General features: G+C 37.4%; 1 protein-coding gene across 2 annotated transcripts in view; it reads right to left on the bottom strand.

The window, feature by feature from the left end:
• Positions 1–7,279: 7,279 nt before the first annotated feature.
• Positions 7,280–26,734, bottom strand: part of RNF111 (ring finger protein 111) — an 84,066-nt gene continuing 64,611 nt past the window's right edge. The window contains exons 7-14 of one of the 2 annotated variants that reach the window (XM_016208551.2): positions 24,012–24,273; positions 19,639–19,987; positions 17,622–17,747; positions 16,467–16,593; positions 12,696–12,788; positions 11,269–11,364; positions 10,099–10,202; positions 7,280–8,448 (exon numbers count right to left, since the gene is read on the bottom strand). In XM_016208551.2, the coding sequence (XP_016064037.1) occupies positions 8,331–8,448; positions 10,099–10,202; positions 11,269–11,364; positions 12,696–12,788; positions 16,467–16,593; positions 17,622–17,747; positions 19,639–19,987; positions 24,012–24,273 (1,275 nt within the window). In that variant the 3' untranslated portion in view covers positions 7,280–8,330. Of the gene's footprint in view, positions 8,449–10,098; positions 10,203–11,268; positions 11,365–12,695; positions 12,789–16,280; positions 16,594–17,621; positions 17,775–19,638; positions 19,988–24,011; positions 24,274–26,734 lie in introns of those variants that run through there. The other variant, XM_016208550.2, reaches the window with a different exon arrangement.

Genomic DNA, 26,734 nt, shown 5'->3' on the forward strand with positions numbered 1-26,734 from the left:
GAGGCTTGTCTTACCTTGCTGTGATAGATTAAAGATGGCTATAATTTGTTTTGCTACCACTTCTATTACTTGCTTTGACCAACAGAAGGTAATCAAATGATACTGTGCCAGTTCCAGGCCTGGCAGTTCCTTCTTTCTTGGAGCTTTGAGCCAGCATGTAAACAGGTCTACCAGCTATCCCTCACTTAGGTCACATTGAGAGAAATGCCCAGTGAGTTTTCAGCTGTCCCAGCCACCACGGCTGAAGCATCAGGCAGCTGAAGGGGGCCATCCCAGACATTCTATCCCAGTGGAGCTCCCAGCTGAATGCAGCCACGTGAGGAACACCAGTCATGCCACCCTGAGAGATGAGCTACTCCTGCCCTCCCAGCCCTGCCCAATTTGTACAACTATCAGTAAATAAATACTGTGTTTTAAGCCACTAAGATTTGGGATGGTTTGTTACAAGAAAGAGATACACTTATCTGGGGCATCCAATTGTTGCACCAAATAAGGCTTTTTGTTTGCTGGAATAGTTTTGTGTCTTCTTGGTTTCCTGGGATGTTACAATGTAGAAAAACATAGCACAGTAGCTAGAATTTATAATATTTGTAAACTCTGAATTCTCAATAATGTTATTCCTGTTATTTGCATGGGAAACTTGAGCGCCTGAGCCATTTCCAGATGTTTTGGCATTCGGTTGACCCCTGAGGGCAATTTAGTTGGTGCTAAACTATAGACCAGAGGTCACTGAGAGCCCTGGGGAGCATTGAAACCAGTTTGGTAGAATTTTGGCCACAGAAGTCCAGTTACTAACTGTGTTGTTCTTTTAAAAAAATACAGTCATGTTGTCATTGGCATGCAACATATAGGAAGGCAGTCCCATAAGAATGCAATGGGGATGAAAAATTCCTATCACCTCGTGATGTGGTAGCTATCACAACATCATAGCACAAAGGCTGCAAAAGTCAGAAAGGCTGTGGGCGAGACGGCAAACAACTTTAACCTGGGTGTGGATGAGGGTGACACTGAGGAGCTCCTTAACAGTGGTTTCTGAGGAAGTGACTAATGAGTTGTTGGAGGAACTGGAACAGGAATGCATCTTTGAAGAGCAGAAGAAAACTGCAGAAGAAAAAGAACCCCCAAGACAATTCACAGTGAAGGGCTGCGCAGCAGCTTTTGCAGACCCCAACAAGCTCCTTAACAAGTGTGGACCCCAGCACTGAAAGGTTTTCATTAATATAGACAGGAATGTTCACGGTGTGTATCTGTTTACAAGCACATCTATGATGAAAATAAAAAGCCAAACCAAGCAAACCACCATGGACGTTTCTGAAAAGAGTGACACCTCCTCAAGAGCCGCGGAAGGCAGTTATAGGAGATGACAGCTCCCTGCATGGTACTGCCTGTGAAAGGCCTCCCAGTACGAGATGTGGAGGTGGAAGGCAGTGACACGGACGACCCGGACCCTGTGTGGGCCTAGGCTAATGTATATGTTTGTGTTTTAGTTTAGTTTAAAATATATTTTTATTGATGTTGCGGTGGGGAGAGAAACATCGATTGGTTGCCTCCTGCATGCACTTGACTGGGGCTTGAACAGCAGCCTGGGCGTGTGCCCCGACTGGGAATCGAACAGGCAACCTTTTGGTGCACAGGATGACACTGAGCCGGGTCACACCAGCCATGGCTGTGTCTTAGTTTTTATTAGCAACAAAAAGAATTTAAGTAAAAAAAATAATTTCAAAAACAGAAAAGTTATAGGATGAGGAAATAAATATTTTTGTACAGCTGTATAGCTTGCACTTTAAGCTAAGTGATATGAGTCTAAAAGGTAAAAAAAAAATTAAAGTTTATAAAGTAAAAATGTTCTGGTAAGCAAAGGTTAATTTATTACTGAGAAAAAATATTGTAGCCTAAGTGAACAGTGTTTATAAAGTCTGCAGTAGTGCACAGTAACGTCCTGGGCCTTCACAGTCACTCACCACTCACCCACGGACTCGCCCAGGGCGACTTCCAGTCCTGCGAGCTCCATTCATGGCAAGTGCCCTGTACACGTGTGCCATTTTTTGTATTTTAATATTGTACTTCTACTGTACCTTTTGTGTTTGGATATGTTTAGATACACAAGTACCACTGTGTTAGAACTGCCTACAGCATCCAGTACAGTCACATGCCATATAGGTTTGTGGCCTCGGGGCAATAGGCTATACTGTAAATCCTAGATGCGTAGGAGCCATACCACCTAGGCGTTAAGTACACTCTATGATGTACACACAATGATGAAATGGCCTAACAATGCATTTCTCAGAACATATCCCCATGTTGAAGCAACCCGTGCCTGTATGTACACAAATTCTTGCTATACCTTCCTTCAAATGGTGGAACCTAATCAACTCCTCGAGTACAGGCTATAGTGACTCTCGTTTCTAATGAACAGGATATAGCAGAAGAGAGTATAAATCCTGAGACTACATGAAAAATGGCATTGTGGTTTCCTCCCTGCTCGCTCTGGGGAAGCCAGCTACCCTGTCGTGAAGACATCTGAGCAACCTTATGGAGAGGCCCACATAACAAAGTGAGGTCTCTTGGCCATTAGCCAGTAAGGAATGAAAGCCTCTTATCAACAGCCATGGGAGCGAGCCATCGTGGCTACAGATCATCCAGACCCAGTAAAGGCTTGAGATGACTGCAGGCCCTGCTATCATCTTCACTGTAACCTCATGAGAGACCCAGAGTGGGAAGCACCAAGCTAAGCTGCTCCCAAGTTCCTGACCCACCGATGGCAAGATGTTTGATGTTTAAGCCACTAAGTTTTGGGGCTAACAAAGCAATTAACTTTTTCTCAGCGATAATACAAAACTTTGGGGAGTGTTTTGCTAACAAAGAAGTTCTAGGAACCCAAGTGCACCACAACAACTGAGCAAAATAGCAGTTCCATGAAAGGCACTCATTCCTTTTTAAAGGCAGGTTGGGAAGCAGTGGATGTGAGACTTGCCACATCTCTTCCAATTCTCTTGTCAAACACTCTTCTTACAGAGGCTCTTTAGAGTCTAAAGAGCAGAACCCCTAGAATAACAGGTTTGATATTATGGAGGAATTCCCAGCTATGTGAAGGGTAGGGCAGGCCTTTGGGTCATCCTTGAGCCGAGTGTCTTGGAAATCTGTCTTGAGTTACCAGCCCCACAAGCAGGAAATGTCAGAAGCCAAATTCTTCCTTTCTAGAAGACAATGTATCAATGGCAATCTGTGTAATTTTTCACTTTTGTAAGTTTTCCCACACACACATATTCCATATTATCACCTAAAGCAAAACTGACTCAGCAGTTTGTACTCAAGATTCAGTAGAGCCTAAATGAAAATCAGCACTTAGTTACTCCATTCTTTGTAGTCATGATGCAGGACTAACGGAGCTATGCAAAGGTCACACCGGTCAAATAGGCTATTATCAAAAAGACAAAAAATAGCAGTGTTGGCAAGCATGTGGAAAAAAGGAACCCTCATGCACCACTGGTGCAGCCACTATGGAAAATATTAGTGAGGTTCCTCGAAATATTAGAAATCGGCCCTGGCTGGTGTGGCTCAGTTGTTTGAGCACTGTATTGTGCACTGAAAGGTAGCAGGTTCAGTTCCCAATCAGGGCACAAGCCCAGGTTTCAGGTTCAATCCCTGGTCGGGGTGCATAAAGGAGGCAACTAATCGATGTTTCTCTCTCACATCAATGTTTCTCTCTTCTTCTACCTTCCTCTCTTTCTAAAATCAATAAAAGCATGTTAAAAAATTAAAAATAGAACTACTGTATGACTCAGCAATTCCACTTCTGGGTATGGACCTGATGAAAACAAATACACTAATTCAAAAATACATCTGCACCCCCATGAACACTGCAGCATTATTCACAATAGCTAAGCTACGGAAGCCACCCGAGTGTCCGTCAATAGATGAATGGATAAAGATGTAATACATATATAATGAAATATTAATCAGCCATAAAAAAGAATGAGCCCTGGCTGGGTAGCTCAGTTGGTTAGAGCATCATCCTGATATGCCAAGGTTGTGGGTTCGATCCCCAGTCAGGGCACCTACAAAAAGCAACCAGTGAATACATAAATAAGTGGAACAACAAATTGATGTTTCTTTTTCTCTCTCTCTCTCCCTTCCTGTCTCTAAAATCAATGAAGAAAAAATTTTTTTTAAAAGAATGAAATTTTGTCATTTGCGACAACACGGATGGGCCGAGAGGGTATGACGCTAAGCGAAACAAGTCAGACAGAAACGGACAAATACCGTATGATTTCATTCACATGTGGCATCTAAAAGGCAAAACAAACAAAGCAGAAATAGATTCACAGATATAGATAACTGGTTGTTGCCAGAAAGGAAGGGATAGGTGAAAAACGTGAAGGTAAAGAAGAGGTACAACCTTCCAATTATAAAATAAATGTCATCAGGATGTAATGTACAGCATAGGGAACATAGTCAATAGTATTGTAGTAACTTTGGTTGACAGGTTACCAGGTTTATCACGGTGGCACATCGTAAGGTATATAATTGTTACATAAATAAATATATTATATACCTGAAACACATACTGTGTGTCAACTATGCTTTAACAAAATATAAGAGATCATTTGGGCTAATCAAAAGCTTCTCCTGGAAACACCTGTCAGTCTAAGAAGAAGCCTGCAAGCAGCTCAGTAATGTGCGCCTAATTAACCAGTAACGGGCACCAGGTCCCTGCCTAACACGACTTAGGAGAAAAATTAGGAGAGAATGAGAAATTGTAGTTGTTAGTTTCTCCATAAAATTTCCTTTTAGGTCAGAGAGAACAAATGGTTTCGTTTTCCGTACCAATTCTGATCCACCGGCAGTAGCTGCCTAGTACACAGCACTAGATGGTTCTGATGGGCGATGCTCCTGTTGTGATTGCAAGGCAAGGGAAGAAATCCCGTGTGCTGGGAATCTTCTAGCCTTCTGGTAGAAGAAAAATGCCAACCAATCAGAGAAGGGCTGAGGAGGATTGTTCCTCCTTTTCTAGGAATTAGCTGCTTGGATTATAAGACAAAGATTAGCACAAACCCTGATCTACAGTTCAGCACCTTGCTATGCTACAATCTGTTGCCAGAGGAAAGGGTATTTTGGGTGGTGGGATGGGATGGAGCAAGCATCCCAAGTATGCACTATATGCTCTTCACACTCATTATCTAATTTTTTAAAAAATCTTCACCTGAGGATATTTTTTCCATTGCTTTTCAGAGGAGAGTGGGGGGGGGGGGAGAGAGAGAGAGAGAGAGAGAGAGAAACATCGATTGGTTGCCTCCAGCACTGAACCAAACCAGCCAGGGCATCTCATTTAATTCAAATAACCTACTTCTGTTTTATAAATGAGAAAGATGAGGCTCAGGAAGCTGCCATTGTTCAAAGGTGCACAATTCAAAGCCCAAGTCTGTCTGACACCAAAATCTGTATTTTTTTTCACAACTCCCCAAAATCATTTGTGTGGCCTAAGAACAGAATGCACAGGAGAGAGGAGATTGTTCCTAGTAGACCCAACCCCAAAACTGGTAACATTTTTCTTAGTGAGAAATATTTGTTTTGGATATAATTCATAATGTAAGAAAATGACTGAAATACATAACTGAGAGGATATTCCATTCTATCCAATATCATGACACACAAAGTATTGAATAAACAAGAAAATTTACTGTGTTTCCAGAGGTTTTGTAAGTTAAGTTAGAAACCAGGATGCATTTTCTACAGAATTAAACTATTCCCACTTACGAACACTAATAATGAAATGTCCACAGTTTATATTTTAATGGCAGTGTTACAAATACCATTTTTAAAACAGAGCTAGTTTTCTGTATGTCAAAGTGCTATCGTTCAAAAGATGAAGTGTGCTTGCAGCTAAAATAAAGTCACCAGAGTAAGAAAAATGTTTCAAACATCAGTTTATCACTTGCATATTAATAACAGTAAAAATAAGGATTTGCTGACAAAAGAGTTTTAGTTTTTACTTAAATTATTTGGACAGCTATCAGTGAAATTTTCATTTTGACATAAGATGCAGCAGAATATGTAAAACACCAAAACAAAACACAAAAAGTTAAAGTATTAAAAATTTTCTTCCTTATTTGGTTCATTACTAATCACATTTTCCTGAAACTAATTGCAGTACCTTAATAAGCTCCTGCATTAACAATTCAGGCTTATGCCACAAATACTTGCATTAAATAAATTTTAAAGTAATAAGGCTTTATCTAATAAAAAATCAGTAGCAATTACTGAACAGGTCAACAGGTAGTTGGTGCATCTAAATCTGATGTAATCTTTAAAAATAGAGAACTCTATCTGTACTTCTTGTGTTCTGGGGGACATCAAGAGGAGTCCTTTATGTAGAATTCTCCCCATCTTATCCCTTGGCACAGGCCCTGGGCTTTCCAGTGTCAAAGTCCTACAGCCACCACAGGCTACTTGAAGACAAGCTACTTGCTCTTTTCCCCAGTAAGGTGGCAGACACGAGCCACCCGCTCACTCTCTGGTACCCCACCCTACTCTCCACCCTTCTACATCTGCAGCTTAATCAAGTATTCTTTTTAAAAATATTAAATACTATCGTATATCCAAATTTCTTTACCAGTCCATCTTCCATCTCTACACATACTATGTTGAAGCATGTTTGATATTGACAATTACTACAGTGTAACATTTAATACAAAAAAGGCATGAACACAAACACCAAATTATGCAAATGTCAACTTCAGAGAGATCACTATCTTTGAATTCCAAGATGTTTAATGTAAACTGCTGTATAAAAACTAATTATGAAACACAAAGACAATAGAAATATAAGTTATTTATTAATCAATCCACTTACAAAGCAGGTGGCTTAATGCAAGCTTATTGACATCTTCACATATGATCCATGGGAACATGTCTTCCACATACAGACAGTGATGTTACTGACTGATGCATTGCAATCTGGGACATATTAAGCATATTTAAACAAATAAAATTAGGCTATCCTGTATATGAAAGTATCTTGATAATATGCATCCTGAAGTGGATTAAAACTTTCTCCAAAGGAGAAATGTTAGTATGTTAACTTAACTTTATATTCTATATTATGCAGTAAATCTTAACTATAGAAATTAAAAATTTTTAATCAGTGATCGACTCTTGGTTATGTATGAAGTGGGCGTCTAAAACCAGAGCAACAGTAGGTTGACAGTATAATTTGTGCCTCACAGTATCTGCAGATTTACTGTTTTCAAGTTTAAAGAGAAATAAAACAAGAGACATGTAGATTCAGCTAACTTTATTTATCTTTAAACTAATAAAAATCCCTTAAAAGTGATCTGGGACCTTTAGTATGAATGTATAGATACCTGCCAATGACTGCAATTCTAAATCCTGACTGAATGTGTGTACAAAATCAATGTAAGCAGATATCTTTACTATACGTGCTTAGCAGAAGCCTAAACAAAATTCTACATGTCTTCTTCAATTTCTCCAAAATTTTGTTAAATCTGCAAGTATGTACAATCCAGCTAATTGAAATTAATATTTAGTGTTCATAGAGCTGTTTCACAGCAGCAAAAACTGAACCAGGGAAATAAAGTTCTAAACAAAGTAGGAAAAGGATAAATACAATCGGAACAGCAGTCTAAATGTATAATATCAATATCAACTCTGCACTGTGCTGAAAGGAGAAGGGTACGCCAAGAAAATTTCTATTGATCACTGGTGATGTGAATACCACCTGCATCTGACTGAATATGGTTTGTGTTCTGCTCCCAGTATTAAGGATGGTATTTATCTCAGAACTCCATATTGTAAATATACAGCAGCCATTTTTGTCCTAATTAAGGAATGTCTTAATACACAATATTATCATTTTCTAAAGGATCTTTATACATCAAACTAAAGTACATGATTGATTAAATTAAAGGTTAGTAATGGATAAAAAAAATTCATAATTCTTAAGACCTGGCACTATATAAAAAACAAAAAGACCACAAAATTCTACTTACTAAAGCAGCTAATCTTGCCTGCAAGTTTAGGGTCACAAGCCCATAATATGTGCAAAGAAATGCAATACAAGGAACCATGCAAAAATACAGTAAAATGATACAGGAAAAATGTCAAATCTAGAAAAAAAAGCTTTTATAAATACATCAAAATCAACTGTATACATGAACTGTAGGTCTAGCATTAGTTGTACCATATAGCAGAGCCAGCACTCTAAGTTCAAGGCTTCCAAATCTGCGCAGGTAAGTCATGCCATCTTTGGTAGAACTGCAGTACCAGGAGGATGGGAATGAGAGGGAGGGCAAGAGTTCTGAAACATGGTGTCAACTTTCACTTGGCAGCTGGGCCTCAATGTCCACTCTGCATATGGGGCACTTCTTATTGGTAATCAACCACTGGTCAACACACACTTGGTGGAAAAGGTGCATACAGGGAAGGCGTCTATTATAGGCAAACAAAACAAAAGGCAAAATTAATTGTATGACAACTGCACGTTGGCATTTATTTTTAAACAAATGATACACGTAATCATCGTGTTTGAAAGTTATGAGACATCTTCCTTTTTTGTTAAAAAGCAACAAAAACCTCTCTAATAAGAGTTACACGTATATTAAATTAACCCTCTGAGCAATACAATGTATAAATGACCAAGATAATTAACTGCCACAGCTATGAAACCAAATCATATAATATCTCAAAATTTTAAGAACAGTCACACTGGCAATTAATTCTAGTTTTGTTTCCATACGTGAGTTGCAAATGCACTGGAGTTGGCAGAATGTTCCTTGTTATATAATCATTACATTACATTACAAAATCATTACATTAGTGAAGTGCTTTAAAAATGTATCATTTAGTTCTCTCTTAAAAACATTAGAATTCATATTATAAATATATAGCAGCTATGTCATACTAATTAAGAAATGTCTTAATATGCAATATTATTTTCTATCTCAAGGATCTTTATACATTAATCTTAAGTATATGGTTGATTATAAAGGTTAATAATATTGTTATATTGTTTACAACATAATGTTTTCATGGATTGTTCTATTTACTTAATACTATGCTACTCTTTTAAAAGTTGGTTAAAAGAAGATGTTTACTTTAGTACACTACACTAACTTATCAATTAGAAATTGAGAAATAAAAAAAACTTCTAGGAAATCCAGGGTAACATTAAATCTAAGTTTAACAGTGGAGTATAAATTACTAAACTCAAGTGTTCATCTCTACTTCTATCCACTGTTAAGAGTTGTCATACATTTTCAGACTTCCTAATACTTTGTACAAATAGTAGCTAAAAAGAGGTGTTCCAATTACTCCTTAAACAGTATTGTCCATAATGTAAAAACAATTACCTTCCATATTTATAAATCTTCATTGGAAATAGTGTTCAAAAAACCTTACATGTGGTATGAAAGACAACTGTTTATATTTTTTTCTCTCAGCCATGAAGGAACATGACAAAGTTATCCTTATAAATTAGGGCAACAAAATTACCATATTGTTCTGTAACAGGTATTATAGAACCTGTTTCATATGGGATTATGTTACATTAGAAAAACTGGACTAGGGACAAAACAATTACTTAAGAGGCTATAAGAAAATGCCTAAATTTAATACTGGGTTAATATAATAACATTTTCTAAATCACAAAGCTGCAAGAAGAGAGTAATCCTACAAGTTGAGAGGAAATTTTACGACAAAATTCACTTATAAAAGATGCTGTAAAACTGTATGGAGCTAATCTGGATCCCCACCCCCTTTCAGCTTTGGAGAATACATTAATATAACTGTCTTGGCTCAAAAGCCTCTCAAATTCTCCTTTTTGTAAGATTTGTAGAAGACAATCTTGGCTACAAAATTTCCTCGAGGTGTGGCCTCAAGCAGGCAGTACATTTGCCATCTCTTTGTTGGTAACAGAGGCTTTAATCTTCTTACTCTTTCACTCACTATAAGTGATTCTGTTTTAGAGACGGACACATGGCATGCCAGAAGCAATCTTTATTGGGTTTCTAGCGTGCTTTAAACGAGTAAGATCTCTTGTACAGTTCTGACCGCGGATCTTAGGTAATCAGCACCCGTTACCTCACATCTTCGCCTTCCTCTAAGAGAGACAAGCAGATGGTGCACTTTTCCTCTGTGTCTTCCTCCGTCCCTTCTTCCCCATCTTGCTTGCAGTGCAGTTTCCTCTGTGAGAACCAATCAGTTGTTACCTTATTAGTAGAGATGACATTATTGAGCAACTGAGTCAAGTCTGCGTTGATTTGAAAAACAAAGTAAAACAAAACCACACATTCACCCACAACTTATTTCCCAGGTACAACTGTCATGACTTAACAAATGAATTAAATGACTATCATCACTAACTGTCTTATTTTAAGACCCTCAAATAATCAGCATCAAAAGCAAAATCAAAGGTAACAGAAACTCATTAGTTTGAAATCTATTATTTTTAATCCACAATAAGGATGAAACACAATATAAACTCTATTTCTGTCCTATCATGAGCATAGCTAAATAAACTTTATTTTACTAAAGAACGTTTTTCAAAAATCCAAATTAATTAAAGCTATTTACAGTATTTAGACAGCTGAAAGAACTTAAATTTAGGGGTAATATTCCATTAATACTCTTAGAAAACAGGTGAAAAATACAAAGAACAGTAATTTTCACATTTTATTATTCTCTGTACAGCAAAGAATATTGTTTGTTGAAAGAAACTTATTTAACATGTCTACTCCATAACTTCTAGATATACTACTACATAAGGTATTGGGTGTAGAATATAAGAAATGTAGATCAACTAAATGTCCATCAAAATAAGTGGCTAGTTAAATTTTGGTACTGCCATGTGATGGAATTCTGTATATGCTATTAAATAAAGGATATGAGTGATCTGTGAGTGAAGATACACAATAAAAAGAAAATGTGCCAAACTGTGCAGATTACCCCCCTTGTGCTACTTTTCAAAGTGGAAGAAAAAAAATATATACATATGCACATTATTATTATAAATGTATAAAAGTATTTGGAAGATTACCTAAGAAATCTTTAACCATAATTTTTCGTCTGAGAAGGATGACTGGGGTCAGTCAGCAGGGTAAGAAACTTTAGAGTATATATTTTTTATACTTTTTAACTAAATACATATATTGTTTTAATAATAATGTAGTTACTATACTGCACAAAGTAAAAGGTCCATATTAAATTTCATGCATTTTAATAATGTACATGTTTTGCAGAATAAATTCTTACCTTTTTGTATTTATGTGGATATGTACACCTTTCAATTGTTCCCTGGGATGCTCCACGATTGACATTTCCTAATCTTTCTTCCAAATGAATCAGTTCCTGAAGGTAAAGAATAACTAATATTAAAAGCCAGGGTGATTGCCTGGCCGGGCGTGGCTCAGCGGTTGAGCATTGACCTAGCATCCAGGAGATCGGGGTTCACTTCCCGGTCAGGGCACATGCCCGGTTGTGGGCTCCATCCCCAGTCGGGGGGGGGGGGGGGGGGGGGGGAGGTGGGGGGGGTGCAGGAGGCAGCTGATCAATGATGACTCTCTCATCATTGATGTTTCTCTCCCCCTCTCCCTTCCTCTCTCTGAAATCAATAAAGATATATTTAGAAGAAAAAAAAAGCCAGGGTGATTATTCCTTGAACAGCACTGTCAATACTGTAAAAGAAATAAAGTTCCATATTTATAAACCCACAATGCAAATACAATGTTTAAAAAACCACAGACAGTGCCCTGGCCGGGTGGCTCGGCTATAGTGTTGTCCCATACACCCAAAGGTGGCAGGTTCAATTCCCCACCAGGGCACACATCTGGGTGCAGGTTCAATCCCCAGTTAAGACTCAGGTGAGGGGCAACTAAGTGATCGATGTTTCTCTCATCAATGTCTCTCTGTCTCTCTCTGTCTCTCCCCTCCGTCCCTCCCTCCCTCCCTCCCTCCCTCTCTCCCGTGAATAAAAACATATCCTTGGGTGAGGATTTAAAAAAAAAAAAAAAGCCACAGACAGTAAGGCAAATGCCTGTATGTATAATTCTTTTCTCAGCCAATTAGAAGTGGTATGGAAAAGTCCTTCTTACAGATTAGGGCAACATGTTCCCACACAGCACTATATAAGTCAGTGTGTATGCATGCAGATGATGAAATCATTGTAGTAAAATAGGGGGAAACATCAAACAATAGTCTAACCTACAAACTGACATGAAGAAACAAAATAAAACTTTAAATCATATTCAAATGATCTGTTCTTCCAGAAAATTCATACAAGGAAATATTTAGTTGCAAACTAAACTATTTAGGTTTCTTTTTCTCCAGCAATATTTTTATAAAAATTAAGCTTAGTCAAAAGCATTAAGTCCCCCTCAACACCATTTAATAGTATGGTTCTTTATCTGATATTTATAATGATTTAATACATTTTTACATTTCTTTATATTAGGTTATTTTCATTTACCCTTCTTTAAATCCTTGGTTTACTTCTGACACTAAGATCAATACTGCTTATAAACCATAGCCCCTAGAAGCAATATCAGAAATTCAGACATTTTACTGCCTTCTGATCCCCAGCCAGAGGCAATCCTATACAATTATAAATACTAATAATACATATATTCTCTCCCTGCATTAAAGATACTGTGGCAAGTATCTTTATTAATTTTATTACATACCTCAAAATTGCCCCTGAAAGGTCCTCTGAATGATGTTCCATCCAATCCTGATGAAATGTAACGGATATGAGGGTAGCCTGCCATGTCAGGAACCTATTTTAACAGAAGAGACGACTTAAACCAATTAAGTACAGGCTGGAATTCTACTATTAACATTGAATAATTCAGACAAATCTCTCCAGCTACTCACGAAATTCAACTTCAGTAAGTCAATATAATTCCAACTAAGCATTCTGTAACAGGGGTAGGTTTCTCTTCAAATATAATGTTTTATGTAATAGCTCTTAAATGTAATTAGATGAAAAAGAAGAAATAGCTGTTCCATGAGATAACAGGTTTCTTATACTTGATTTATTCTGCACAAAGAATCCTAAGTAGACTGATAGCAGCCTAAACATATAAAGTAAAACTTTCATAAGATCTTGACAGTTTCAGAGAGTTTTATTAAACAGTATTAAGAAACAGATATGCACAAAATTTCCCAAAAAACTTACCTTCAGGACAAAAGCTGTATTTCCTGTCCTCTAAAGTACCTCACTCCTTTTCATTATTATTATTTTAATCCTCACCCAAGGACATGCTTATTGATTTGAGAAAGATAAACATCTATCAGTTGCCTTCCTGTACACACCAGGATCGAATCCACAACCTAGGTGTGTGCCCTCCCTGGGAATCAAACCTGCAACTTCTCGGTATATGGCACGATGCTCCAACTAGCAGCCACCTGGCCAGGGCCCCATTCCTTTTTATGTTTGGTTCTGTTAGCGAAAGTTTTAACAGTGTTTTCTAATTTTTTGTTAGGTGTAGTCAATCCTCATTATTCACAGATCCTTTGTGAATCTGTCTACCTGATAAAAATTTATTCCTAACTCTAAAATCAGTACTTGTGCTCTCACAATCATTCACGGACACGCACAAAGCAGCAAAAAATGTGAGATGCCTGACATAGGTGTCCCCAGATGAGGTAGAACAAGGCTCTGTCTTTTTTCAACTCTTATACTATCAACAAGTGTCCTTTTGTGGTTTACTTAGTATCATGTTTTTCAAATTTTTGTGCTTACTATTACTGGCCATTATTGTTTAAAATGGCCCCCGAGCATAATGTTTAAGTACTGGTTACTGTTCTTAAGTGCAAGAGGGCTACGATGTGCCTTATCGAGAAAATAAGCGTAGACAAGCTTCATTCAGGCATGAGTTACGGTGTTGTTGGCTATGAATTCAATGTTAATGAATCAACAATATGTATCAAATAAGGAGTCTTTAACCAGAAATATACATTAAAACAAGGTCATGTACTGGGTTTCGTGACCAGAGGCTTCCTGTAACTTAACCCTATAGTTACCCCCAAGAATAATGGCTCTGTATTCACTCAGTGTTTACAGCAACATTACTGTTGAACATAAGGAATGTGAAAAACAGGGGTTGACTGTATGAAGAGAGGGAGATCCTGGGATAGAGCACCATTTTTCCATCTTTATATATAAATCTCCGAAACAAATTTCAATCCGCTTCCACTGAATCAGAACATACTTCTAATGCTTTTTATAGTTTTAAAAATTGCCTATTAGCCTGGCCAGACGTGGCTCAGCAGTTGAGCATTGACCTAGGATCCAGGAGATAGGGGTTCACTTCCCAGTCAGGGCACATGCCCAGATTGCGGCCTCGATCCCCAGTCGGGGGGTGCAGGAGGCAGCCGATCAATGACAGCTCTCATCATTGATGTTTCTCTCTCTCTCTCCCTCTCCTTTCCTCTCTCTGAAATCAATAAAGATATTTTTTTAAACAAAATAAATAAAATAAAATAGCCTATTATTTAAGTATAACCAAGATCAATAGTGAGGCCCTGGCCTGGTAAGCTCAGTTGGTTAGAGAGTCTTCCCAGTACGCCATGGTTGCAGGTTCAATCCCTGGTCAGGGCAAATACAAGAAGCAACCAATGAATGCATCAATAAATGGAAAAACAAATCGATGTTTCTCTCTCTCAAATCAATACATTAAAAACTTAAAAATAAAAAAAGATCAATATTGCCCAGCTCTTAGCAGATAACCCAACCTCCTACACACCTCCAAGGAAAGTGAAAAATCAGGAAGAACTCCTGCCCCCAAATCACTGAAACCTGCACTTCCCTGTGAAGCTCCCTGCCTCCCTCCTCTGGCTTTCACGAGCTTCCTCTTCCTCCTACTCAGAGTCCCTCTCTCACCTCCTCCCAGCTCCTCCTGTTCCCCACCCCGCTATTCCACCCTCTTCTCTATCTTCAAACAAGTCCTCTCTAGTGGTGTCTTAAACCTAAAACACCTTAGTTTCTCTAAACCTAAGCTAGCTCCTCAATCCTGGAACAATTCCCAACCCTGCTTCCCACCTTCCCTTCCCACCGGGCTTCTATCCGAGTACTTTGTATTCGCTCCTCACATCTTCACCGTCCTTACCAAACCTACGGAGCACCGTCCTCCATCCCTCTTCGCTGCTGACATCACTCTGACAGGAGTCACAGTAACTATTCCAATGTTTTCAAACTTTACTTTTGGGGGTGAGACACCACTGACCACATTATTTTGACAGTATTCTAACTTTGTTTCTCCTCAACTTCTCTAGCCAGTTCTCAGAATCCTTTGTTTCCAGTACAGTGTTATCACTCTCCAAGGTTTTATCAATCTCGTCAATGTACACATTTTTCCTGGAAATCTAATCTTCCATGGACCCATATATCATGACAGGTATGTGACACATACATGTTATACACCGGCAGAGCACATCTCTAATTCACATATGTTTATGGTTTGGAAGTCCAGACAATAAACTTAACTTCCTACTGGACTTTCCACCTTGATACACACAGTTATCTCAGATTCGATATGTCCAAAACCTAACTCTCCTTACCCCTCATCTAATATTCTCCAACTTAGTGAATGGCACCACTATATACCTAATAACCCAAGCTATCATCCTAAATATTACTCTAATGTGTCCCATCATTTTTATGGCAACTGCCATTGCCTTTGTTCAGAGGTTCATCAGCTTTACTTCTACTACAATGTCTTAACTAGTTCCTCCCACCCTGAAATCTATTTCCCACACAACAGAGGAGGTGGTCTCTAACTACAAGCTGATTAAATCACTCTAAAGCAAATATGATCAAGATGGTCCCTTTTCAATGGCTCATGAGTCTCAGATTATTGGCAGGACAACTTTATTTCATATTGCTAAGTTACCCTCACCTTTATGGTCCAGAAATTCCAACTCACTTGGAGTTGCTTGTACTTATGTTCTTTAACAGCTCTCTACATGATGTGGCCACTGTAAGAGCACCATTCCCAATTCCAAAGCCTGCTCAGAAGTCACATGTATAACAAAGCGTTTGGAAAACCTTTCCTGCAGCATCTCTACCCCAACAAGCAAACTACTCCCTTTTCTGTACCACTTTTATAACTAGTATGTCTTATCAATAACAAACTCAGTAAATTTTTGCTGAAGTTGTTCTTTAGAATGCCAACTGATATGTCCTAGTGACAATGGATCAAGATTGCCATCCTTGTATAAAAGAAAAAACTGTCATTTTTACATTAAGAATTCATTTTACTATACAAATATGAATTTTAATATATCCAATACCTTATTATAGCACAATTTCCTCTAACAATTCTCAAATTCTATTAAGACACCTATAACAGTTAATACATTAAAACATATTCCCAATAAAATATTTAACTTAGTAAAGAAGGAATACTTTTTGAAGGAGAATATGTCAGAATTTTGGAACTTTTCTGTTTTACCATTAAAGGAAGTGCTCCTAATTGTAAGTGATGAAGTCGAGGTGGTGCATGGTAATGGGCCAAGTGAGGATGCAATGCTCCAGGTGTGTAGGTAGCTGCAGTCACTCCAGCTTCAATTCCCAGTTCCCTGACACAAGATGAGAAGAGTTTAACTTTTAGACATCTCTGCTGTGTCTTTATTATCAACAGAAGTGACGGACTATATTTACATTTTAGAAAGTAATCTAAAATTCTTAATGTACATAGCTGAGAAAAAGATAATTTAGTACAAAAGATTTAATAGTTTCAAATTCATTGCAAAAATTAAAACCCCAAAATTCAATTTTGTGGCCACGAGGCCCAAAGCAATTTGTACAGTTTCACAAAGGAAAGAAATAAAGTTGACCCCTGACCCACATGAGTTTGAACTGTGTGGGTCCACACCCATCCTGATCAAGGGTCAACTGTATAATGAATGGCCCCTAAGGTTCCTTTCAATCTAAAAGTCTCATTCTACTTGAAGAGCATACAAAACAGAGTTAACTTTTTTAGTTTACATTAATGTTACATGTGCTCCCACGGCTTTTGTTTGTTGGATAGTGTCTCTGGGTCCTTGGCATCAAGAATCATCAGAAGGGTACACAAAACTTTAGAAACAGTAAAATTGGAAAATGCCAAATCTTGATTCATTCTCATTTTATATGTTGCCTCCAAAGTCACTGTGGGTAAGATCTCAACTGACTGCCTACAGACAACGGATTCAGAAAGAAAGTTAAAATAAACCTGCTTCCATTTCTCTAGGAAAAGACCAGGAGCCTAGGAGGCTAGATTTCCTTTGTCAACCGCAGGGGCTAAGGGTAGTAAGCAAATTTGAATACAAATGTGGATAAAAAAGTGGTGAAAAGTAGGATCCATTTGGGGAGCTAACTTTGATGGCAGACAACCCTGAACAACAACAGAAGTCCTACGCCTACTTGACATGGCTCCCTGACCCAGAACTCCACTGCCTACTCTCACCTCCAGGTCTCGTCAGCTCACCCACAGTCAGTGCCTCTGAGCTAAGCTGCAATTCAGCCCCCCACCTCACCCTCCATGTGGCATCCCACTACAAAGGACCTTCTCCAGCAGCTTTACCACAGGATGCAAGCAGAACTTTAAAATAAACAAGATACTGACCAGGCAGATCTCTCTGGAGCCTGTCGAGGGTGTGAGGACATAGTCTGAGGCACATGAATATGATGCCCGTGACCATAGTTTGGGTGCATCCTATGTGGATGGGGTGGGGGGCGTTCATGTGCCCGCCTGGAAACACAGAACACAAAAAGACCACTGGAAATAATTGAATAATTGGTTATTTCTTAATGTAGAAAACAATCTGGTATTAATAGTATTAACATCTATAGATTAGTCATAAAGTGAACTATAACAATAAATTATAAAAATGTAACATAAAATTAATGATTAATAATATATCAAGAAGCCATAACCCACAAAATTCTCACTGCTCATTTATTACAATGCCTCCAATTCAGATATCATCCAAGGAAAAGGGCAATTTTAACATGATCTTGTATACCTTCTTTACAGTAGATATTTAAAACAGAATAGTAGAAACTGAATAAAAATAAAATTTTAAAAGTTAAATACCCCAGAAAATGTTATAGGCACAAAGAAGTTGTTTTATGTAAACATACAGGGCAAGAAAATGGAAGCTATTTTGTTTGCTTCACTTTTATAGTATAACAACATTCATCCATTTTAATGAATAAAACTTTTAAGAGAAAATCATTTTTTTCAAAGATATGCCAATACATGTTAACATCATCTAAGTTAACATCTGAGAAAGTGTTACCAGCTCCGTTCATACTCTTTATTTTGCATCCCAGCTAATTATATCTTCTCTTTCTAGTCTTAAGTCAGTCAAATTTACAAATGTAAATGGTCATAAAGTTCCAAATACTTATTAAAAAAACAGGTGCAGGTAGTAATTTTCAGTCTAATTCTTATTTTCTATTAGTTTCTAACACATTTACAGATTTTGCACCTTCAACGATTAGAAAAAAAATTTCTAGATACTAGAAGATCTGAATGTTAAATTGGCAACTTTCTATGTAAAAGGTTACTGTATTAGAATGGCAATGGCAACCAGAGATTCTGGATATAATCTTAAATTACATAACTAAAGTAAAAAGTTACACAAGTGCTAGGTCATTAATTAGATCAAAAGTATTGCAAACACATTTTGTAAGGGCAAGTAGTACATATTGTTGGCTCTACCGGCCACCTGGTCTCTGTTGCAACCACTCAACTTAGTCTTTGTAGTGTGAAAAAAGCCATGGACAATATATAAACAAGTGTAGCTGTTTTCCTATAAAATTTTATTTACAAAAAACAGGTAGGCAGAATTAGGTCAACGGAGTTTACTGCCCTGAATTAGACCATCAGATCCTGAATTTTCAAAAGCAAACAAATAGTTCAGTAACAGTCTTTTCTTAATGTTTGGGGAATACAATATTTTCATATTTAAATTTATAAATAAAAATTAAAGAAGACTATTTTTTCAATACCAGTTGTTGAAAATGCTACTAATACTCTTCTTCCCTCTGGTTGGTAACATTCAATTAATCAAATTATATCTATGGTAACTTTATATCTTGTTTCCCAGGATCATCAATTCTAACATTTATCTTTACTGTGGAATGCTCAAGAAAAAGACAAAGAAGAGATTGGTTTGCAAAAGTAAATGATCCTGCCTGGCCGGGCGTGGCTCAGCAGTTGAGCGTCGACCTAGGATCCAGGAGATCGAGGTTCGATTCCCGGTCAGGGCACATGCCCCGGCTGCGGGCTTAATTCCCAATGACTCATCATTGATGTTTCTTTCTGTCTCACTCTCCCTCTCCTTTCCTCTCCCTGAAATAAAGATATATTTTTTTAAAAAAAGTTAAATGACGCTGTATCCTATCCTGAAAGTGGTTTGATTTCACTAAATAACCTGACATAAAATTGTTCTGTCAACAGCTACAACTCAGGATAAGAGGAAGAGTCTGGTTAGTAAAGAATCAATTCCCTAGTAAACTAAGGATTTAACATAGTTCCATCATCTCCACCTCTACAGACTTTATAGTTTTAAAGACCAGTGGAGACAGAAGGAGAAGGAATGAAGTGTGATTATCTTTTTAGAAACAAAACCTACGTTGGGTGCTGCATCATCCTCCTCCTCTGAACTTCCATCCTCTGCATCACTTCGTGAGGGTGCAGTCTCTGTGCTGGAGGCGCTGCGGCTGGAAGATGGTGCGAAAGTGGCTGGTGTGAGGGGGGAAGATGTTGAGGGATTGGTGCAGCTGTGCTGGCTAAATGAGTTGGGGGCGGGGGTGCCACCGGGTGAGAGGTTGCATGAGAGGACATCTGAGAATGGAAAGCATGTACAGGATGAGGGATAACATAATCCACTTGAGGTGGAGGCTGAGTCTGAGGAGGGGGGTTTCCATGAGAGTGGGGGCAGGCAGAGGCTTGGTGATGCAGTGGTCTTGTCAAAGAAGCATCTGTGAAGAAAAACACAGGCACCATGCAGTTGAACATATATTGCTACTACACATTCCTATTGGATTTGACAAACATATTAGCACATGCTTAAGTTTTACAAATACTTTATCAAGTCTGCTCAATTTCGCTCTGCATCCTGCTTTCTTTGAATAATCTTAGATATCTTCTCTTCGTTCACAGCCCCACAGCATTCTATTATAGGGATGTACCAACATTTACTGAAGAAATAACCATTGATAAAAATTAAAAGCTAGGTAAACCTAAGATGTCTGAGTAAACCAGGGACTTTAGTTAATAATAGTGTATCAAAAAACCAATGCATCAATATTGGTTAATTAACTTTAACAAATGTACAATAATAATGTAAGATATAAGAGGGGGAAACTAGATGTGGGGTATATGCAAACTCTCTGAGCTAATATCTCAATTTTTCTGTAAATCTAAAACTGTTATAAAAAATAAAGTCTAATATTTAAAAAAATTAAAAGCAACCCAACACTGCAATAAACATCTGTGTGTATGATCCCCTTGTGTTGCTCACTCTCTTTCATATATGCACGTACAGGAGTGTGTACACTTGTGCACGCACACACACATATGACTCATGGACAATTATTGTAGCATAAATTCCTATAAGCAGTTCTAAGAGAATAATCCAGATGCCAGTTGACAAAATATCCTTCCCAAAAGGTTACTGTAATTAATATTTCCATTAACAGTACATGAGAGTGCCTGATTACCCCTACACTATCATTAAATTTTTTAAATGCCTATCTGAGAAAAACCCTGCATGTATTAACCACTTATATTTCTTCCCAGAATTATCTATTCATATTCTTAGCCTACTGTTCATCTTGTTGATTTGTAAGTATCCTTTATATACATGGAAGCTTTCTCACAATAAGGTACAAACACTTTTCCAAATTGTTGATTATATTTTGCAGTCCACAAGTTTTTTGCTTTTGTGTCAAGTGTATAAATTACAAATTTCTAAGTACATAAATCTTGCTTCCCTTTATGCTTTACTGGTTATAGAGCACTATAGAGAGGAAAGGAAAACGCAAATCTTTCTGGGCAAGGCTGCAAAGATACTCTTTAATTGCCGCTCTTCTCCTTCCCCGCCCCAAGCCATTTTTTCCTGTGCTACATTAAGAAAAGGATGGAGAGATATTTGCCAGAAACATGCCAACGAAATCAGTTCTTCATAAAGATAATTTCCCCCATTTCTTCACTCTGAATCTTTGTGTTTCAAGTGACTGGTGAAAGGTGCTCTTTGAAGACTACATATGTCTCTTACTCTAAGAGATATACATCTGTTTGAGGTCTAAACACATGCTTGTCTCCTCTTTGGATTTCAGTGTGAATTTCATTTTAGTTGGAAGTGTTTCTCAGTAGTCCGGTATAAAGATATGGACATTCTCTAGTTTCATTACAGAACTTCCTTCAATTTTTAATTCTTCTGATTCAGTTAACAGGTAACCATGAACACTCATTCAGCCATACTTTCAAAGACAACCTTGCTAGCATATGTTTAAAGGAAACTTCCACCAGCTCAACAGGGTTGTAAGACAAAATTTTAAACTGATTTTTAAAAAAAGTTATGTTTTCAAATCAATGCTTTAAGAAGTCACAAAGCCCAGTACTTCTTGGTCATAAAAAAAGTCACTATATTTTATCAGTGAACTCTCTTTTCTCAAATTTAGAGCATTTTTCCAGTTTCATTTCAAAGTTTTCTATTTCTGTAATTATTCAAAAAATAACATTCACAAATATTACAAAATGTTAAAGTTTTGTTTCAGAATGAATTTAAGTTGAACTCTTCAACAATCATTTTATTTTTCAGTTTCATTGAGGTATAATTAAGAAACAAAATTGTATATATTTAAGGTGTACAATATGATTTGACATACGTATACTTTGCAAAATAATTATATCAAGTTAATTAACACATCCATCACCTCACATAGTTACCATCTTTTTGTGTGTGGTGAGAATGTAAGCCATCATTATAATCACTGTTTATCTAAACAAAACAGATTGCTAACCACTGTGGAAAATGCAATTCTGCATTCCCACAGATCATTTCCTTTCCTTCTTTATTTTATGTGTTCTTGCCAGTTTAAAAAAAGTTATTGATATTGCATCCTAAAAGTTCAATATGTCACTCTGACCCATAGATTCAAAAACTACAAACAATTTAAATGTCCATCAACAGAGGAACTGATAATGGAATAATATTATAAAGGTATTAAAAACAATGAGCTAGATTTAATCTTGAGGCACTGTTACATTTAAAAAACAACAGAAATCCAAAAGCAAGAGGCAAATAATGTTTAATATGATCCCATTTTAAATATATATACATTTTTGTGTTCAGATAAAATTTCTAAAAGGTTTTATAATAAACTATAAAGAGTTGCTACCTCTGGGGTATTAAGATTAGTAAGGCCCGGCTGGGCGTGGCTCAGCGGCTGAGCATTGAACTAGGATCCAGGCGACTGGGGCTCGATTCCCAGTCAGGGCACGTGCCCAGGTTGCGGGCTCCATCCCCAGTTGGGGGTGTGCAGGAGGCAGCCAATCAATGACTCTCTCATCATTGATGTTTCTATCTCTCTCTCCCCCTCTCCCTTTCCTCTCTCTGAAATCAATAAAGATATATATTTTTTAAAATAAATAAAAAAGATGAGTGGGATGTGGGGAGAAGGGCTTTTAACTTCTCATTTTGTATCATTCTATAGTTTAAATGCCTTAGGATGTACACAAGTTACTTTTATGATAAAACAAGTTTGTTTGGAGCCCGGCCGGGCGTGGATCATTGAGCACTGACCTAGGATTCAGGAGATCGCAGTTCGATTCCCAGTCAGGGCACATGCCCAGGTTGCATGCTCGATCCCCAGCCGAGCAATGATGACTCTCTCATCACTGATGTTTCAACCCTCTCCCCTCCCTCCCTTCCTCTCTCTGAAATCAATAAAGATATATTAAAAAAAAGAAAAAGGGAATGGATTCACTATAAATTGTCTCAGCATATTAAAGGGGAGGGGCAGAAAAACCACACATTTTGAGTACCTAATAAAAGACGATCAATTATGAATATCAACAAGTATTATAAACCAGCCTGTATAATATCTATCATACCAGTGTTCATACACAGAATCTGCCCATTTGTAAATGCTTTGCAAAAACTGTTTCAAAACCTGTTTTCTAGTTTACACTTTAAATTTTAAGTTGCATTGTAAAGGTAAATGATATGTCACCAGGTTTCATTGTTATACCTATAGAATACAGACTTAAAAAATTAGAGGAATGAAAGAAGAAATGTAAGGAAATATATAACCGAAAATTAGCCCTTGCATATAATCAGAACAAAAGCCTGGTTTATTCCTGGCATGAATTCTCAGTTTTTAAACCAAAGTATTTATTAAGTTTCCATTTGATTATTAGCCTTTGATTTAACAAAGTAGTAAATATATGTTACATAGCCTAAGGTTATTTCTCATATCTCATAGATTTCAATTTCTTTTGACTCTGTTTTCATTGCCTGCATCAAATGAGTATGGAAACTTTTTTGCAATTGGTAAAGCTTTTGTCAGGGAATTCTAATGCTTCAGAATTCTTATTCAAGATTTACTTTCCTGTGTCTAGAAACAACTACTAAACTTCCAAACTTCCCATTACTCCTAAAGGGTAAATCTAAATTCCCTAAAATGTCCCTGTATAGGAATCTAATATGCCATTGAATGTATTTCATAGATATTAAAATATAAATGTTAAAATGTTAAATAAAATATGATACTCTTTATTTCCTTGACCCTTTTAAACAACATCTGACCTTTTTGCCTAAGAACTTTTTTGAGGATATGGGATGAAGGGAAGATGAAATGGGAAAAATACACCCCAGTCTTAGGTTAAGGAAATACTAAAAACCTATACATAAAAATTACTGAAAGGTAATTTCATAGAGGAATGTAAATACTTCATTTATGCACCCCTAAGGTTTTTGGCTGTTAAATTTATACTTACAAGGAGGTGGCATAAAATGTCGACATGACGAGAGTGAGGCTTGTGCAGGGGGCTGGGGCTGGGGCTGCGCAACCAGACTTGATCCATAGCCATCTAGTGATAACGGCTGGCTCGGGGCCGCAGCAGCAGCCTGATGCCCAAAGATTGCAGCTCGGGAAGAAGAAACGGGGCAGCAGGGGTCAAATGCAGATGCTCCGTGGAAACCAGCACTTCCATGACTTCTGATACCACTGCTGCTACTCAGGTCTACTGGCAAAGCCTGCTGTATAAAGAGGAACTGTATTTTACCTTTCTAAAGTTTTGTCAAAACATTGTTTCATGTTATGTTATAAAAGTACTCCTAATGTAATCTAGAAAATAGAATCTTTGAATTAAAAATTTGAAAAATGACAAAACTTTTAGTGTAAAGACCTACTGAACACCAAGAAAATACTATGTGTATCTTAGATTGTAAAAACTGTAGTGATTATATACTGTAATCAATTTTTTAAAAAATCAAGCATAAGATCATGCTTCAAGATGAACAAAAGTTAATTATTATCTTAAGGTCTATTTCTCTTCCATTATCTAGATCTTAGGAAGAAAAAAAACTTTTCGATCATACTTCCATATTCTCCTTTATCCCCAAATTCGGATTAATAATTTAGGACTCCTTTGAAAAACATAGAATCACATTACTGAAAACATTAAGGTTCTTGGTAAAAACCTAACTGTCCTATTTCTAAACTGTATATAGCAAGCATTCGACTGACTCTCTAATAGTGCAAACATGATTCAAGATAACAAAGGGCATCAGATTCCTTATTAGAAACATGACTTCAGGGAAGGTCATTTACTAAGCTGGAAAATAAGCCAAAGGTTCTACTCATCAGTAATTGTTTCCCCCAAGCACTGAAAAGCCCCAGGTAAAACACTCTATCTTCTACTCTCGAGGAGACTGCAGAAGCAGACTTGCTTCTTTGGATTCTTAATTTAAACACAAAAGCATTTGCTTAGTGTTCACCATAGCTGTACTGTAAAAATGTGATTGAAGAACATAAAGATTTGGTGTGATATATGGAATTATATACAGGAACTGTCCAATACTGGAAGCTGAGGGGCTGGAGATAAGGAAAGCTAGGGTAACATTACAGGCCTGGGTCACAGAGGGTCCAGTGGTCTTTGTGCTTTCAGTGGGCTCCAGGCTCAGGGGACAATAGAAACAAAAGAAACTATGGATGCTAAATGGCAAGGAGGATGGTACAGGAGAAGCTATGGGAAGGTGAAAAGAAGAGGTCCTTCCTTCTTTTTTGTGTCTAAAACTAATTCAGTTAACGTCTGGCCTCTCTGTTGGGAAATACAATGTATGTACTCAATTTGGGTAAATAAGGTTTAAGAATAATACTGTGAGGTCGTGAGTTTTTATTTATAGTTCAAATCCCTTCCCTATTTTCCTTTTTAAGCTAAAATTTGGCAAATGCACTGGAGTATCAACATACTATGAAGGTGAGCAAATTTCCTATCTTCTTCTCCAGTCATTGATTAAGAACACTCCCAGAGAGTGAGTAAAGTAGGGTGAAGGTCCTCCTGGAAGGAACCGAAGGGAAAGTTAAAAGTAAAGAATCAAAAGAAAAGGGGAAAAACCAACAAAGAGAACACTCTTTTTCATAATTCCAACAGTTCATTCAATTCTATTCTAGAGGGAAAGGAAGGGTAAGCAAGATGGGTAAAAAATGGCAAATATTACTTTACATGGATTATAAGTAACCCGTAACACTAAACTATTCTCTCAAAAGAGAAAAAAGCTTCACACAAAGTAGTAAGGGCTACAGAGAGTCAAGTGACTGCTGGAACTTCTTTGTTGTCAGGCCTAATATTCCCCAATCTTTCTCTGCCCATCCACCATCTGGCACTCAATCATAAGACATTACACAATCTCAAATCCTCAGATCAGTTTACGTCTCTCACTCCTCACTTCCTGCTGTGCCCACACAGGTCTCAACAGGTTATAATGAGTATGTGCCTAATTTCAGAGTAACTCGAAATGTCTTACGAGTTTCAACTGCTCACATCCTCAAATCCTCACTCTCTGTTCTCCTTCCTAGCCACTGTCACCACTGAAGGCTTGATCCTGACGATTTTCCTCAAGTTTTGTATGCAGTCCAAACATCTCCACTTAAAGATAGGTTACAATTATTTTACACTGAACAGAAATGCAAAAGAGACTCTACATATCATTGTCAGTCAGTTTGAAAGAAAATGTGCCATACACAACTGATCTCTCAACCCAGCTGTATTATTTCATTACTTCAACAATATTCTATGAACAGAAGGCCCACCTTTTGGCAGCTCTTCAATCAATGTGGAAGAAGTTGGTAGAGTCACTTCTTCACCATTTTCCTGCTATAATTATAAACCCCTCTTCAGCCCAAATTTCTAGTAAGAGGAAATTTTGCTTTAAAGCAGGGCATTTCATTCAGTCTACTGAAAACTTTTCCTTTTGCTTCCTCACTCCCAAGAAGTAAACAGGTCTATACAATTAGTAGATATTAATACTTAGAACTGGTAACAAAACATCAACCAAAATCTCTTTAATCATATTTCCCATTAAACCTTTAACATTTCCTTGATAACAGCAGCTAGTTTTTTTTTTAAAGGAAACAACCCTCTTTCTTAATTATATTTTAATTTGTCACATCCAGAAGATATAATCATCAAAATTTAAAGGTGAAACAAGTACTTAA

Source organism: Miniopterus natalensis, chromosome 1 (genome assembly GCF_054644295.1).
Source record: "Miniopterus natalensis isolate mMinNat1 chromosome 1, mMinNat1.hap1, whole genome shotgun sequence".
Classification (NCBI taxonomy): Eukaryota; Metazoa; Chordata; class Mammalia; order Chiroptera; family Miniopteridae; genus Miniopterus; species Miniopterus natalensis.